This window comes from Pteronotus mesoamericanus, unplaced genomic scaffold (assembly GCF_021234165.1).
Source record: "Pteronotus mesoamericanus isolate MK-2021 breed Mesoamerican mustached bat unplaced genomic scaffold, CSHL_Meso_final contig_116, whole genome shotgun sequence".
In the NCBI taxonomy this organism is placed as follows: Eukaryota; Metazoa; Chordata; class Mammalia; order Chiroptera; family Mormoopidae; genus Pteronotus; species Pteronotus mesoamericanus.
Genome location: NW_026555027.1, coordinates 43530976 through 43548580, shown reverse-complemented (window position 1 = coordinate 43548580; position 17605 = coordinate 43530976). Strand labels below are relative to the sequence as shown.

Here is a 17605-nt window from a genome sequence, read left to right as displayed (position 1 = left end):
AAAATAAATGTATATTTAAGTAATAGTTTACACTTGCAATAAATAATAGAAAAATCTCTCTTTAAAAAAAAAAAGCAAGTTGACCTAAAATGGAGAAATTCTCCCAGCCATACTGGCTTCGTTAAAACCACCCTAGGGATTATCCAACTCTCTTCATTCTGACTGTGTGAGCCCGTCTGCAGGCAACACAGAGTGTTCCGTTGGCTGCAGAGCGGGGGAGGTCATTCCTCGTGGAGATGTGACGCTGTAAAAACTCTTCTTAATAATCAAGAAGTCTTCTGTGTGTTTATTTAAAAAAGTTAATAATAGAAAAACATTTTTGGTATATGGCAGAAATTTCCAGTTGAACCCCAATATTCATTCTTCACTTCTGTCTCATAGAAATAGAGCCCCAAGTTTTCAGTTAGGGACATGGCCACTGAGAATATCAACTGTGTTTCCCAGCCCCCGCATACGTAGGTTTGGTCATTTGATTTCTGGCTAAAGGCATGTGAACAGAAGTGATGAGTGCAACTGTTTGGTTATGCCTCCCCTCCCCTCCCCCCGGTTCTGTTTCTCTCTTCCTCCTGGCCAGAAATATGAACATGATAGCATGAGAAAGAAGTAGCTATCTTAGCCCACAAGGTGAAAGTCAAATTTTGAAAATGACAGAGCAACTAAATAGGAATCTAGATTCTTGATGACTGTGGGATCAACACATCAGAACTGCCTACTTGTCTTTTAGGTATGAGAGAAATAAACTTATTTAAGCTTCTGTTTTTAGGATATCTTGGTTATAGCAACTGAACTTTATTCCTAAGACAAGCCTTCACATTTCCTAAATATATCAAATTTACCTACTGCATAAGCTCAATTGCACATAATCTATTTCATGTTCCTAAAGAAAACAAAGTTCTTAAAGCAAAATAATACATATATATTGAACCTATTTTATTTTCTTTCCCCAAATTCCATGCATCTGACTTGCTTTTCCCTCCTTGTGCCAAACTCTATCGTCACGCTAATTGCTTCAAAATTTCCAGGATATGACACAACCGTCTCCAACAGTCAAATAAAATGTGGTATCCTAGGTTGGCCACAAGAGGGCAGTTTTTATTAGCAAAGCTTATCCACTAAGAGCACAGCACTCACCAAGATTTAACAGCTCCTCTCTTGTTTTAAAAAACTGAGAATGAGGAAGTCTGGCATTCTACCGGAGGGAACCCTACACACAGCCATCTATGGACACAAGGAAGGCTGTTCGGTGGGAAAATACAACCCCAAACTAGTTTTGCTATTTTTCCAAACAATACAACATTTTGGCGTAGAACTTTCTCTGTATCCCCAATTTCCTTCTAGTTTTACAAAGCAGGCACCTTCTGTTTTGTTATAAATACATCACTTTGATTCATGCTTTGATTCGATGTTTCTATTTCTGCTCTTCCTGTGCCTGTTACAGATGCTTGTAAGTCATAATTTACTTTAGTGACATGAAGATGAAAATTTGGTACATGTGATTTTCCCTCCAGACACTGAAAAATACAGCCAATTACAATTTAGTACTCAATGACAATAACTATTACCATGGTACTCATGCATGCACACAGAGGGCTTGTCCTCAGTCACATACATTAGCACCTGCTCTGTGCTAGGTACTTTACATGCAATGACCTCTAATTCTACAAGTCTGAAAGAGGTTATTTTTCCAGAGATAAACCTGCCCAGGTCACACCAGCAATCACTGACTGAGATCTGAGATTCATAACAAGTTTTAGACTGAAGCTTATACTCTTTTCAATATACATACTGCTTGCTTCCTACAAGAACCCACTGATCCCTATCTTTTTTCAAGTCAAAAGCAGTGCCTCTCCCTACTTTCATGAAGAAGATAAGCTGTATTTCTATTCTGCCAAAGTTGTACGGAAAGTAAAACAGTACCACTTTGTTCACCCTTTCTGTTTTCTACCACAGTTTCTAGGAATATACTTCCGCAATAACCAGGCTGTCTGTACTTGCAGATAGTTCCTTATCTCAAGTCCAAAGTATGAATTAAATTTCCTGGATAGGAAATAAACAGTGATGTCTTTTCTCATGTCTACTGCTTCTTTGCAGTTCTTTCACTTTCTTCTGTGGCATTTCTTTTTAGCACCCTTAAACTTTATTCAGGGCATTCTAGCACAAACCTATCTACTTTCTCTTAGTCCTCATTGCCATTGCGTAGGTGGCAATGGGGCGAGAAAGCCAATACAGTTCTTCAGCATTACTGGATGGGTGGATTTGCAAAATGCAAAGCAGCACAAAGTGGAAACTAACTCATCTTGAGTGTCTGAGCATAAACAGCAATGCTACATTAATTCAAAAACCTAAATCAATAATATCATATATCTCTAGGTGAAGTAAAACAGATTTTGAAGAACATATACGAAATATCTGACTAGGAGTCCAGGTGACAACAGCTCACTCATAAAGGACACTGACAAAATTCTTGCCCTTGACCAAAACAACAGAGGGAGCATTAGAAAGCCGTTGAAGCACCTGTCTCAGTGATTCTGGCTATGTAAGTCACAAAGTCAAATCTGATGCTGTAGCTCAGCAGTTCCTAAATTTGCCTAATCATATGAGTCAGTAGGGGAGCTATTTAAAAATCCAGATTCCCAGGACCCCCAAGAAGATAGGATTCAGTAAGTTTGAGATGGAAGCCTAGGCATCTATACGTTTTTTAGTCACCAGGTGATTCTTATGACCAGATAAGTTTGGGAAAGTAACGGACTCTTACACATTCTAGAACTACCTATATAACACTATGAATTTTTATTTTGCGCCATCTGTAGCCATCTAGGCTAACCAAAATATCTAAAATATTTTTGTATTTTAAAGTATTCCTTGCTGGCTCTCCAGTTGAAAAACAAACAACACTTCACATAATGTCCTTAATAGCTTTCGAATATACCTGCCCCCAAAGTGGGATTATTTAACTTTGGATGTTCTAAAGGCATGTTTAGGTTACAGACAATGTCACACAAATTTTAATTAGCTCTGGAATGAGGAGTCTGGGAATCAGCAGACCTGGGTTCAAATTCTGTCACTTATTAGCTATAGGAAAACATTGACCTATGCTGAATTTTACAGTTCTCCTAACATATTAATTCCCCACACCTGTGAATTATAAAGAAAAGGAAACTCTCCAAAGAAGGCAAGAATCATTATGCAGATTGCACAGCCTGGACATCAGAGGTATAAACTCTAGCACCCTATCAAAAATAAACAAGTAAATCAGTAGACCTTGGCCCTGTCAGTTACCCATTTTAGAATGAATCATGCAGAAAGCTCTGCTCATGAGGTCAATCATCTTCACTGCCAGAGAGGCTAACACTGTGTCCCTTTGCCTCTTCGCCTGTTCCTGGACCCTGCATGTGCCCCTGCCCTTGTCAACGATTACTCTAAGAGCAGATGGAGCTAACATCAACTGACTTGCTTTTCCAACGGATTTTCTACAGGATTTTCTGGGATCAGCAACCCTGTCCCCTTTACCTTCCCAGCACTTGTCAATTATTTAAGCAAATAATGGTCATTTACTTGTTGAACTCCCCATCCCTACCCAACACAAACCTTGGAGGGCTGAATCTTTGGTGACTGGGCAGTCCCTTCTCCAGCAGTTATGACCTGTTTTTGAGGGGACACAGCTATCATGTGACCACCTTTCACAGTCACATACTGAGGGAGTGGTGGCTGGCTGGCAGCTCCTGTTGTGGGCACGTGAGAGGCTTCACCAGGTTCCTGTTTGATGATTACCTTGCAACAAACACGATAATGATACTGAATAAACATCCCAAGATAAAGCTACTAATATCTGAAATCTATTCTGTTTGTAGGAATTAATAAATTAATGAAGCTTGTTCTGTAAAGAATGACTCCAACCAGAGGGGTAAAAATACTGCTTAAAGATAGTCCACAACAGCTATTAAAGGAACCAAAGGTGGGATCTGGACTTGATCCTACGTATCTGCAAACCCAACCTAGTCATTTGTTTTAGACACTGGCAAAAGGCAGCAGAGAGAAACATACTGTGCTCTCTGAAGTTCCCATGTTCTTGGACCCCAAGGCTTCCCTGTGGACACCACTAAATAAACAGAAGCACATCTCTGAAGTAGGTTCTGGTCTCTATTGAGATAGACTAGTAAGTTACCTGTTGTGGGGTAGTGCCAATCCACTCCAACGTGCCACAAAAAAGACTATATAACAAGACCTTATCGACTTGTAGGATAATCCCCTAAAAAACACTCACTTTTGTAAAAGCTCCAAGTCCTCCAGTTATAGGTTTGGGGCTTTGAACCTTAGGGTGACTCCCAATTGGGCAAAGAGGTGGCATAGATGCAAACAAAGAATCTTCCTGCTGTGAATGTAAAAATACATGTTGTACAATTAGGATAAAATGCGTGATTTCAGATACTCTATAGTCACTTATATTTAATACAAATATGTGACATTCTCTAGCACCATAAACCAAACACCAAACCAAAACAAAAAGCCCAAAACTCTTTGGGTCTTCCAAACCTCTACACCTACATTTTTATATCATTTAAAAAACCAAATGCAAAGAAAGGCTATTAACTTAGCAGGAGTCTATTCATCTGTGCCCCACTGTCTGCTGGAAGACTCATTTCATACAACCTCTAATGTTCAGTTTACTCGCTGGTATCCAATTCTACTCTCCTGCCAAATGGTAAGCTACTACAAGACACGCATTATATTTATTTCTTTTCTATCACTAGAGCCTAGGCACTAAATAAATAAATGAAACAGGCAGTTACAGTGTTTCAGTGGTTAAAAGTACTCACAACTTGACTTATTATCTGTACTCAGAATAAAATACCCAGGACATGGGGAAATTTTTTCAACAAGCATTTAAAAAACAATATGACAAAAAGAACTCGAACAATTAGCAAATACAAAGACAACAAAAGTAAACATTCAAAATACTGTCATTTGTCTCTAATTCTCAAATACAAAATGCAAATCTCAGAGGCAGTTTGTCATAAATAAATGTTAGGGGCAAGAAACAAAGTTAAGAACACTGCCTAACTGTGTAATGAAAAGATCGTCAACAAGTATTAAAAAGCAGACTAGCAAGGAATTAAGACCTTAAAGGAAATTATTACAAGTCAGGAATTTGTATAACACAATGCTCACAGATTACACTGAATTTAGAGAAAAATTTTGCCTTGTACCAGGAAACCATTCATCATCATTAAGTGCCTAAGAAATGTGGTGTTAGCACTAGTCATGGAAGAAATGATCTTTGAATTCCTGGGAATTCTCACACAGGAGTTTATACCTCAAAAGGTTAGCCTTAAGGCAGCCATGACAATGATAAGTAAGTTGAATGACCAACCAAAGAGAAGGATTGTCCTTGCTAAACAGTAAGCCCATACCTAGCACTTTGAACAAGTCAGATAATATTTGGAATTCCAAATTTCGAAGGACTTATTACTCTGAAAAATGAAAAAAGAAATGGAACGAGGAATTATTTTTAAGTAACTAAATGGCTGACAGGTGGAAAAGGAATTAAGGAAATATATTTATGTCTAGTTGGTACAACTACAGGAAAAAAGAAATATACTGTCAGATAAATATTTTTATAAGGAAAAATTTATAACAAAGCTGTTCCCCCCACACCCCCCAAAAGGCTGCCTCATCATACTAAGTTTTCAAATAGATACTGGGTAACCAATAGATAGAAGTGTTGAGAAACATTTTTTGTTGTTCTTCCTTCTCTTATAAAGATTTTATTTTTTTTAGAAAGAGAGGAGGGGGGAGAGAGAGAGAGAGGAAAAAAACATGAATTGGTTGCCTTTTGTATGTGTGCTGACTGGGATGGAACCCACAACCCAGGCATGTGCCCTGTCTGGGAATTGAACCAGCGACCTTTCACTTTGTGGGATGATGCCCAACCAACTGAGCCATACCAGTCAGGGGTAGAAACATTTTCTACACTAGGAAAAGACCAAGGTAAGGTATAGAACCCTGGAGTAAGATGATCTTCAAGATATTTATTAGCCTAAAGGTTCTACTTCATAAAATTTGCAACATCAACTGAGAAATTTTTGTTGAAGTCAAACAGACTGTCTTTAAAACTAGCAAAATAAAATAATGCAATAGAGTGTTACCTTGACAGTAGATGTTACAAAACTACTTCCATGAATTTTAGGAATAGGGGAACCTGTTTCTTGGGAGGCCTGAGAGGCAGTAGAGAGCTTGTTTGTAGGACTTCCTGTAAGAAAGGCAGATTTAAAAGTAAAGTATAAATACTTTGCAAAATTGAATCTTAAAGCATATTCCACCACCCTTTCCTTTTTCCCACTATTTATTTTTCATTTTTAAGGGCTGAAAACTTAAAACCCTAAAATTGTTACAAAAAAACACAAGGATTCATCCTACAAAGTTGACTACTTCACTAACCTGAAAAGAGATAAGAAGCTAGTAAGGGAGTGTAGAAGGGTAAGTAAAATAAGTACAGACAGACAGACACACACACACACACTCTCTCTCTCTCTCTCTCCCCGCCCGCCCTCTCCCCACCCCTTATATAAAAAGATACTCTAACAATGGTATTGGTTATTTAACAGTGTGCCAAACTGTATGCATTCAAGTGAATGCTAGCTCCTTCAAAGTAGTTTCACTAGGTTATACCTCTTTGAAAATACCACCAACATTAAACATTTTATACTCCATCTGTACAACTGCCATTACGGTCTGACAAAAATAAGTCCCATTATGTACAGTCAAAAAATAAGTTAAGACTAAAAATGGTATTTGATCACCTACCCATTTACAAACTTGTCTGCAAAGATGTTTGGCTGATTGCTAAAACTACACATCCTCAAAGGATACCTACTCAGCATCCCTAAGTATATCCAAAGGTTATTTGGTAATTTCTGAAAATAGCATTTCTTTTTAAAGGAGTTCCACAATTACCATAACTGTTAAAGGAACCATCTTTTCTAAAAAACAAAAAACAAAACAAACAAACAAAAAAAACCCCTACTTGGAATAACGGCCCAACACATTCATGTGTGTGAAAATCAAATATTTGGGGGAAAAAAGTTTCATTACCTTTCAGTCATCTCTCTTACTTTATTTTTCTTTTCACTATTTCTCTTAATTAGAAATAAAAACCACAGGAAAGCTTACACTTAGGAGCACGTGTTTAAATAGTTTAACTGAAGGGAATAAGTAAAATGTTAGTGAAACTACTTTTTTAAAAATCCTGAAAAGCAGCCTGTAGTTACATGAGATGATGATGACAAACACGATGAATCCAAAGCCTTTTATTCTTCCTATTAGCCTTTTCTTTTTATAATGGTAGGGTGCACTTTTCCTCCCACGCATAAAATTTATCTTACGTGCAGAAAAGTAAAGATGACTTTTTAATTTGACTGCGGTGAAATATACATAGCTCACAAAATTATTCTCATACTAAGGCTTAATTTGGAAAAGTTAATAACTACATTGCTTGCAGGCCCAAACAGAATGCCTTCCAAATGAAATAAAATCAACTCTCTCTCTCTCTCTTTTTTTGAAAATTAATTACAGCTCACTTTTAATCTTTAGAAACTAAAAAGAAATCATAAATAAATTCCTAAAAATATAACTTTTACAAAGAGTAAATCTCCCCTCAGAGAAAGAGCACTGGTGTTAATTCTTATATATTCCCTCCTGATCATGGATAAAGATTTCATTCTCCCATTAAATGGCTACTAAGTCACACTAGGATCTCATCTTTAGAAAGATCATACATACTGATCGAACACACACCTGTAGTAGGAGTGGTGGCTCCAATAACCTGCCCTGGCTTGTCCATGATAACATAAGGGTTACTAATAACAGAGCTGGCAGTGCTTTGCTTCACATGGACTGGAGTGGAAGTTGGGGTTCGAGGCAATGGTGATGGACTTGGTGTTGATATAGGGGAACCTTTATTGATTAAAAAGAGAAAAAAATAAACTAAACAATAGTATATTCAATCCACCTAAGAAGATACTGGAAGTTAACAAAAGGGCAGAGCTGCCAGGACAAAGGTGACAACTTGGGAAAAGCAAAGGAGACTGCGCGCTTTAGGTATTGAGCAGCAGTGCAGCAGTAGCGTAGCTGAGGCCAGGGATTAGTTGTGTGTTTCCCTCTCTACAGCCTCATCCGTGGAACAGCAGCATCAGCATCAGCATCATCAGGGAGCTTGTTAGAAGCAGATTCTCAGATCCTACCGCAAAACTACCAAATATAAATCTGTATTTTAACAAGTTCCCCTGTAGGCCCATGAAAGTTCACTAAGCAGTGCTTTACATAACCGTGTGAAACTGCTGAATCCCTAGATGATAAATCTCTTAAAAACTTTGGCAGATTTGTATGATACTGGTTATATTCGACGGTGCTAAAACTAGGGAGGGAATTAGTAAGTGAACAGTTGGCCTTAGGAACCAGGAGTTTTGGTTTGCAATTTATTTCTAATAGGAAAATATGAAAGTCACATACCCCAAACAAGTTTCTGCCAATACCATGTCACAGCCACAATTTAGAGTCACGTTCCCACAGAATATGCTCAAAGGTTCCCACGTACCGTTGAACATCCTCTATTGTCTTTTACTGATCAAATTTGTCATCCATGAATTTCTCTAAACTTCAAACCAATTTATACATTCAGTCTACTCCACCTCTGACTCATCCAGTTCCAAAGTGCTTCTAACTGGTAGGTAAAGTTATACATTCTTTAGTTCTCATCAATTTCAAAGACTTGGATAATATTTCTGTTTAGTTTTCTATATGTAACAAAGACTCTCATTTCCCCTCTTCATGTAAGTATTATATAGAAGCCTCCCAGTGCCAAATATTTTTATTGACTCTCTCATGTCCTTTCTGAGTTGGTACAGTAAAATCATAAAGTATATTCCTACTAAAAGTTTACCCAACATAAATGTGAAGTTGTCTTCAGGCAATGAATAATACATCCTTGGTGAAAATGAAGTCTCAGAACTACCTACTGATGACAGGAATGAATACTTTTCCTCATGTGGTTAGAGAATATAACAGACATCTCAACTCCAAAAGAAAAGGCCTCTACATGTTTTCTGTTAGTAGTTGCTCTGGTTTCCTTATATAATCCCAAAATGCAACTCCTACTTTAAATTCAGCCATCATCCTAGCAAACACTTTACCTGTGCTGATTCTCGAAGATGAAAATTTGACCTCTTTTGAGTTTGATTTCTTGCCTCATTTCAAAAATTGTTTCCATACAGATGACTTTTGTTTTTGCTTTGTGACACCTTCATTTACTTTGCTAATCAAAAGTGATTACTTGTTAAATAAACAAAAACTCTGCTTAGAACTAAACAAAAAAATTTTTTTAAGTCACAGTACTTTGTTTTGTCATTTCAACAATTTTTACACACATCAATTTCACACACATCATCTGAGTACCTGAAACAATCTTGCAGCTCATGGTGATAGGCTGGAAGGACTTCCCAGGTGACTCAGGATTAGGGGCCTGACTTGTTGGCACAATTTTGCAGCTTGATGCTATTGGCTGAAAAGCTGAATTGCCATGAGAGCAAAACATAACCTTCTGGGATGTGGTCATTTTGGTGGGTGTTCGTTCCAATGAAGATGGCAAAGAATAAAATGTTGTGTGTCTCTCAGTTTCAGTATTGGCTGGGAATCCTGCTTGAAATGAAACAGGCAAATGATAAGTCATTAATCACTTTCAAATAACAAAATCTTACCTTTGTGAGAAAAGAATGAAACAATAAAAATCCATTATCATTTCAACAACCATTTAAGCCATTTTACACCAGTAGTAAAATAAATACAATTCATGGTATTTATTATCCTATTATACATCTTGGGATGAAGTATGTTCAAAAAGCAAATTTCAACTGAGTAAATTTTATTGGCTGTATTCACCAATTCATGAATCAAGCAGCATCCAATCTAGCTCCCAGAAGCTGGACAAAGCGGAAGGCCTTTCAGAGGCAGAGGAGAGCAGGCACAAGGAAGTTGTATGAGCAACAAGCAAATTGGCTGTGGCGAGCTCCCCTTCCTTAGGGGACGGCAGGGGTCCATCAGGCAGACGGACTACCTCGTGCTGCTTAGGAGATTCCTGAATGACTGGTTTAAAATTCCATTTCTGGGAGAGGCTGAAACTGTAATCCAGTTTCAGTTTGGTGACATGAGGCTTGGTATAAGTGACCCCATTTGAGGCCTGTTGTCTTATTCTTTAACAAATGTAAATATGCATGCAATTTTATTTTGTCAAAATGTTTCTTTAAAAAAATCCGAGAACATATTAACTATAAACCATATATAATAATATGTAAGTTCATTATATTCTCCCATTTTTTAATATATGAAAACTTTAAATTAAAAAGGAAAAACTCAAAAGCAAGCATTCATTTAATCTAATGATGTCATGTCTTATTAAACGCCCATAAAGATATAACTGAAATTAAAGAAGAATAAAGTTGAGATTTTATATTAAGAACTAAAATATTAATATCACATTAAAACGTAGGCTAAGAGACTAAACTAATACTATTTAGAATCAATTTTACTTCTTATATGTAAGTGAACACTTAAATACTTAAAACATTTGTTGATGATGAATCTTAAACTTTAAATAAGGTATTTAATATTTACATTTCTTGTTCATACAGTTGGGCACCAGACCAGAAAGTCTCCTGTAACTTATTAGAAGAAACCACTATAATCATCAAATAAAAAGTAATGCTTTTTAATTCCAGAAAAAAATACATAATTTTATTCCACCTGAAAACCTGGTGAAATTCAATACGCTTCTTTATTTACTATGTATAATCATAAAATAGCTTAAAATACATGGTATCTTTAATTAAAATCTACTACATAAAAAGAATTGCGACTCACTGAATTAGTTGTAATTCACTATATTAAATAAAAGATTTGAGTGCAACAATAGGTTGGAAAGACAGTAAGATCTATGCTCCACGAAAGTGATGATGCTGGACACAATCGCATACACAGAGTTCTTTTCGGATGGTTATTTACGGTTTCTCCACGCTGAGACGAATGACAAGTAGTTTTCTCCATGAATGAAAAAGACTGACGCAGTTTAAAAATGCAACTGTAATTTATCTGCTTGATGTTAATTATGATAGGAGGTCCCTAAAGTGGATTGAAAAGTCTTTATTAAGGTAAATATGGGTCTTTTCCCTTATCTTTGTCATATTTTTAATGCCTGTTTTCTCTCTAATAAGGTTGTTAAAATATCCACGTTCTTCTCCAGTGAGACAGATCTACAAACCCAAACCAGAGCACAAATTCAGTTTAATGATATGCCCCAAACTCATGGAGTTGGATAAGCCTTGCTTTTCTGAGTTACCTGTTGTAAAAAGAAGCCTCAAGAGACAAAAGCATTTGACAGAGAAAATGGTTTTACAAAGTTTGTAATGTTGTAATATCCAACATTAATACTGCAAAAGCAGTACTAAAGTTTTTGTTAGGGAATCATCCAACTGTACAGGAAATGTTAACAGGTTCATTTATTTTGGTGAGGAGGGGGAGGCTGGGTGACCCTGTTATTGTTAGTGTATCTCATAGTGGAAGAGGTTCTGTTTCTCCCTTCTTGGCTATAACTGAGACTTGTGTACTCAAGTCTCCTTCTCTAACGCACACAACAGTTTGCTAATTGATTTTTCCAATTCACTACCATTAAATTGATTTTTTTCTATTTTCTCACGTTGGAAGAATAGTACCTATTCCTCAATTAATGATCTGTCATACTTAAATTTTAAGATTTGTGTACTGGTCTAGTTTGTAACCCTGATTTATTCAAGTATGTCTTGGAAAGGAGTACAGCTTTTTGTTGAATCTACAAAAATAGCCATATGGCCAAAAAAATAAAGGTAATTTCTTTTTAAAAAACTTAATGCTTATTACTGAGTTTTGTGTTCTACAAAATGTTAGAATTTAATGAAAAATACTTTTTGAGGTGAGTAAGCATTTGGGTATTTTCATAATTGAAGTGCGTAGCAGAGGCATGCAGCATGCCTACTTACGGGAAATTTCCATACACTCTAAGTCTCTGAAGGCAGTAGTTAAATATATTATGCAAATGAAGAGAGGAATGCTCCAGAAAGTCTCCTCCATATTAGGAAAAATACATTTCCATACAAGGAAAAATATATTACCTTTCTCCACAGAGGTATCAGGTACTGGCTCATGTGACTGCTTTATTGGTGAGGAAGCTTTCACTGGGGCTGGAATGGTCAAAGGCAAAGATGGTGGGGCATCAGAGATGTCTGACTCAGAGGACTGAGGATAAATGGAGTCTTCTCCAAGAGAATGCCGGTGGAGCTCAACATCCACTACCTACAAAATTGGTCAATAACTGGGCTCATGAATTCATCATCAGGGTCCCAGAAAGCCCCAAACCTCCTAAGAATGTGATACTCTAAAAGATAGGACAAATGATTTCTAATACTACTTGAAAGGCAATCCCAACCTCAATAACTAAAGAATTATCCCAGAATATAATCTATTCTGGTTTAACACATAATTTAGTAAAACCGATCTTAAGATTGGGGTCTTTCCATTTATTGTTTCAAGGCCTTGCAACACTCTTCCCCCAAATCTTTGCATGTCTGCTTCTCACCATTAGGTCTCAATCAAATGTTATCTTTTCAGACCTTCCCTAACCAACCTAACTAAAGCAACTCCCTTGTCCCCCAGCTATTCTCTGTTGCACTTATTTGTAAATGAAAACTTATTTGCTTTTATGCTTACTGTATACCTTCTCCCTGTGCTCAACACAACCAAGAATATAACTCCTTGAGAGTCATAGCTATCTGTGCAGAAATATGTATGCTCACTAACTGGACCAGTGCCTAGCATAAAGTATGTTCAATAAATATCTTCTGATATAACACAGCACACTTCCCTAAACAGAATAACTTTAACTAGCTTATTATAATTACAATGGCTACTGGTGATATATCATGAATAGCAAAAAAAAGGGGGGGGTGGTAAGAAGAGGAAAAAACAAAGTTGGAGGTCTCACAATTTCTGACTGCAAAACTTACGATTACAAAGCTACAGTAATTAAAATAGCGTGGTGCTGGCATAAAGAAAGATATTCGGCCCACTGGAATAGAACACATCCTCATATATATGGTCAAATGATTTTTGACAAGGATGCCAAAACCACTCAATGTGAGGACAGTCTCTCAACAAAATGGTGCTGAGAAACTTGGAGATCCACATGCATTAGCAAGAAGGTGGAGCTTTACCTTATACCATATACAAAAAGTAACTCAACATGGATCAAAGACCAAAACGTAAGACAAAACTCTTAGAAGAAATATAGGGGCAAAGCTTCATGACGCTGGATTTGGCAGTGATTTCCTGGAAATGACACAAAAAACAGGCAACAAAAGAAGAAATAGATAAGTTGAACTATGTCAAAACTAAAAAATTTTGTGTATCAAAGGACACAATCAACAGAGTGAAAACGTAACCCAAATAATAGGAGAAAATCTTTGTAAATCATATATTGATAAGAGACTACCATCGAGAATACAGAGAAAACTCCTAAAACTCAACAACAAAAAACCGAACAACCTGATTCAAAAATGGGTAAAGGACTTGAAGACATTTCTCCAAAGAAGATATACAAACGACCACTAAATCCATGAAAAGATGCTCAATCAATTAACATTAGGGAAATGCAAAGCAAACTCAATAAAATATCACCACACCCCCACTAAGAATAGCTACTATCAAAAAGATATAAAAGGACAGGTGCTAGAGAACTGGAACACTTAAGCACTGTAAGTGGGAATATAAAATGGTGCTGCTGCTATGTATAACAGTGTGGCAGTTCCTCAAAAAATTTAAAACAGCCCCAGCCGGGCAGCTCAGTTGGTTAGCTCATAGTCCTGATAAGCCACGGTTGTGGGTTTGATCCCCACTCAGGGCACGTACAATAAACAACCAATGAATGGACAAATAAATGAAATGACAAATTGATGTTTCTCTCTCCCCCAACCCCCCCTAATCAATTTAAAAGAAAAATTAAAAACAGAATTATAGTATTAGCCAGCAATCTCACTACTATTTATCTATCCAAAAGAATTAAAATCAAGGACTCGATCAAATAGACTCACGTTCTTAACATCATTATTCACAAAGCCAAAAGACACAGGCAACTCAAGTGCTCTCTGACAAATAAATGGATAAACAAATTATGGTATGTAATACCATATTACATTACTCAGGTATTTCTGGAAGGAAATTCTGATACATGCTCCAACATGGATAAACCTTAAGAACATTACGCTAGGTGAAATATGCCAGTTACAAAAAACAAACCACAAAAAACAAAAACAAAACCCCAAGAAACAACTTCCAGTGTATCTGGATTAGTCAAATTCATAGAGACAGAAAGTAGAAGGGTGGTTGTTCAGGGCTGAGGGCAGAGGAAAATACTTAAAAATAGTAAATTTTAAGTGTGTTTTATCACATCTAAAAAAGAGACAAAAAAGGGGGATACAGACTATATTTTTAATTTTAGCACTCATTTTTTTTCTAACTAAAAATGAAGATCAATTTTCAGTCTACTTGTTCCCAAATAATACTGTAGGAAAGAAACCTACCGTCTCTGCTCCAAGAGTCTGTAAGCCAGTATAAGTTCTATCCAGCTATTAAAAGGGGGGAAAAAAAAAGGAGTTAAGTTTCACTGTGCTTACTTATAAATCTTAAGATGCAATCTTGTCTAAAACCTCTTTCACCCCAACTCTTCATAACACAGAATCTACTTTTTCATAATATAAACTATCAATTCATCATTTCAACAAAAACCTCCTTGATATTCTGGCGGGGAAATTGAGTAAAATTAATACAAACAATCCAGACACATAGGTAGTTATTATTCTTATAAACTATACAGTTCTAACAACCCATTCTAAGGACAATCTAAAAACAGAGGAAATTTTACACAGCAAGATATTTACTGCAGCATTATCTATAACCACAAAAAAAAAACAAAAAACAAAAAAAGAACAAAAGCAATATAAACCCCCAGCAACAGAGGAATGTTTAAGAAGTAAACCATGAACCATCACTTTGCTAAGTTAGATTATGCAGCCACTTAGATGATGTTTACAAAGACTATGTAAAAATATTTTAGGCTACATCCTTTTCATATTTTCTAGTTTATAAAAAGAGCCTCTCTGTAACCTGCATTATTTCATCCTTGAGACCACATTTTTAGGGACACATTTATAAAACAGAATCAAATGTTATCAAATGATAAGAAGAACTAAAAAGCATAGCATATAAGAAATGTTACAAGAACAGGTTTTGCCTGGAGAAGAAATGACTTAGGAGAGTCATGAATGCTATCACTGAACATTTTTAGGGTTCCCATAAAACAAAACAAAGTCCTGTTCTGTGCTACTCCAGAAATCAAACTAGGACAAATGAAATCAAGATTTTTTTTAAAGGCAGTTTAATGGAAGAATCTTCCAAACATTTATTTACTAAATGAATAAATGGGTTATTCTGGGAATTACTGTGCTCCATGGTGATGGTTGAGAATATGTTAGATGACTACCTGTCAGGGATGCAGGATATGGCAATTTCATACATTCTGGGCACTTTACATTTTACATAACTATTAGATTATTTTAGTATTTAATGTAACTATTAAAAGTATTAAATATAGATTGGTATGTACTATAGAATTCGGAATATAGAGAGATCACTATGGGCTTAACTAGCCAAGAAAAGTTATTGGAACTTGAAGAATGCAAAGAATTCAAATAGGCATTCCAGGAGGAGGAGAGCATGAAAGAAGTCACAGGATAAGGCCCAAGGCATTTCTAGTGCATGAACAGACTGCCCTGGCTGGAGCAGGACGCTCACGCAGGGGATTAATGTGAGATAATTCAGGGGAAGTGTGTTGAGTCAAAATGTGAAGAGTGCTGAACAGTAGGCAGGGGAGTTTGAACTTGAATAACAGGAACTTAATCAAGGTTTTTCAGAGAGGGATGCCATAACAGTTCTCCTAGTTTAGAAAGACTAATCTGATGGTGGTGTGAAGAGTGAACTGAGGGGAAAAAAGATAGATTAAAAGGGTAGAATTTAAGAAAGATTATAAAGAAAAATACTGGTCTGCAACTGGAGGAATATTTAGAACAAAGAAGGAAAATCAAAAATGACTCTGAGGGTTAACATAGGAATAACAGGAAAAAAATGATACTCCAGTACAAATATCACATGATCACAATACAGGAGCTAAGGGCTCAGGGCCAATCTATACATAATAAATAGTAAGTTTAAGTTTTCCAAATACTTGACAAGAAATGTTTTAAATATGCCATTTTAAAATATTGTGTCTCAATCTTCCATCAGGAACTCTAAGTGATACAGACAATACAAATATGTATGAAAACTATGCAAACTTCCTTTATTTTAGGGATAAAGGCTGGGCCCAGTGCAATATAATATAGTATGTACAAAACTAATTTAGACCTTCCTCTAGGTAAGTGGGATGTTATTTTGCCCTTCTGGACAAAGTGACTGTATGTTCTTTATTTGGTTTGAGTTCTTCTATGAGGTCGTAAGACAATCCAGTCTTACAGTAATCTCTAGAAAATAATTTGCACATGAAGTTAAGCAGTGTTGTCTTACAATGGCTGCACAAAAAGCAATGGAGGGTAAATTTCATTATGCCTTAAGGTTGAAAAGATGCATTTGTAGAAAAAGGGGAACAGAAGCGAAATTCTGCAGATGTACTCAGATTCGTTTAGTTCAGTTTTGGGAGTCATTAATGGGAACAATGTGCTAAGCCACAAGTAGGGGTGCTTTGGAAGAAGTTCAACATTAGGAAATGTATACAAGACTATGATAGAGAGGGCCTAGAAGAACATTAAAAAAAGGGTCTGTCTTCTAAGTATGAGAGTTAAATATGTTTTTTATATAAAACTAGAAAAATACGTTTAAAAAAACAGAAAAAAGGGCAGGGGAAATAGCCCGCAATATCATCACTTCAATTATATACTCCAAACGTTTTACCATATTTCTACTGTGGTTTTTTTTTTTAAATCATGGTTGACCTCATACTATACATATAGTTTTATACTCTGTGTTTTTTGCTTACTATATAATGGTCATTTTTCTCTAGGCATAGAAGATACTTTGTAAAATAAAATTTATAACAGCTGGATAACAAATCACGTGGATATATCAGTGAAAGACTTCTGACAGTACAAATCAAAAGTATTACAAGCTTGTACAGTATTTTACATTTTCTCCATCACTTCAATCTTTACCCTTAGGAGATAAACATATTCTTTATTCTTATGAGATAAACAGACAAGGATTATTACAGTAACTCCTCAGTTAAAGTCATTGATAAGTCCCCTGACTTTAAGTGAAACATAGTATAATGAACCCAAATAGACTAAAGGCTAATTACTATAAACAAGAGTTAAGTTCCTATGACATCTCATCATTATGACACTGAACAAAATGTTATTTGAGCACTTTTAGTATTTGCCTCATTTTAAAGACAAGTAGATTTAAAAAAATAAGAAAGATT

General features: G+C 36.1%; 1 protein-coding gene across 1 annotated transcript in view; it reads right to left on the bottom strand.

Annotated features, from left to right (window-relative positions):
* The window catches only part of YEATS2 (YEATS domain containing 2), an 84281-nt gene that overhangs the window by 32623 nt on the left and 34053 nt on the right, over positions 1–17605 (bottom strand). The window contains exons 10-16 of the mRNA XM_054581189.1: positions 14658–14702; positions 12195–12375; positions 9451–9693; positions 7795–7953; positions 6147–6250; positions 4265–4372; positions 3589–3771 (exon numbers count right to left, since the gene is read on the bottom strand). Coding sequence (XP_054437164.1) covers positions 3589–3771; positions 4265–4372; positions 6147–6250; positions 7795–7953; positions 9451–9693; positions 12195–12375; positions 14658–14702 — 1023 coding nt within the window. The remainder of the gene's footprint in view (positions 1–3588; positions 3772–4264; positions 4373–6146; positions 6251–7794; positions 7954–9450; positions 9694–12194; positions 12376–14657; positions 14703–17605) is intronic.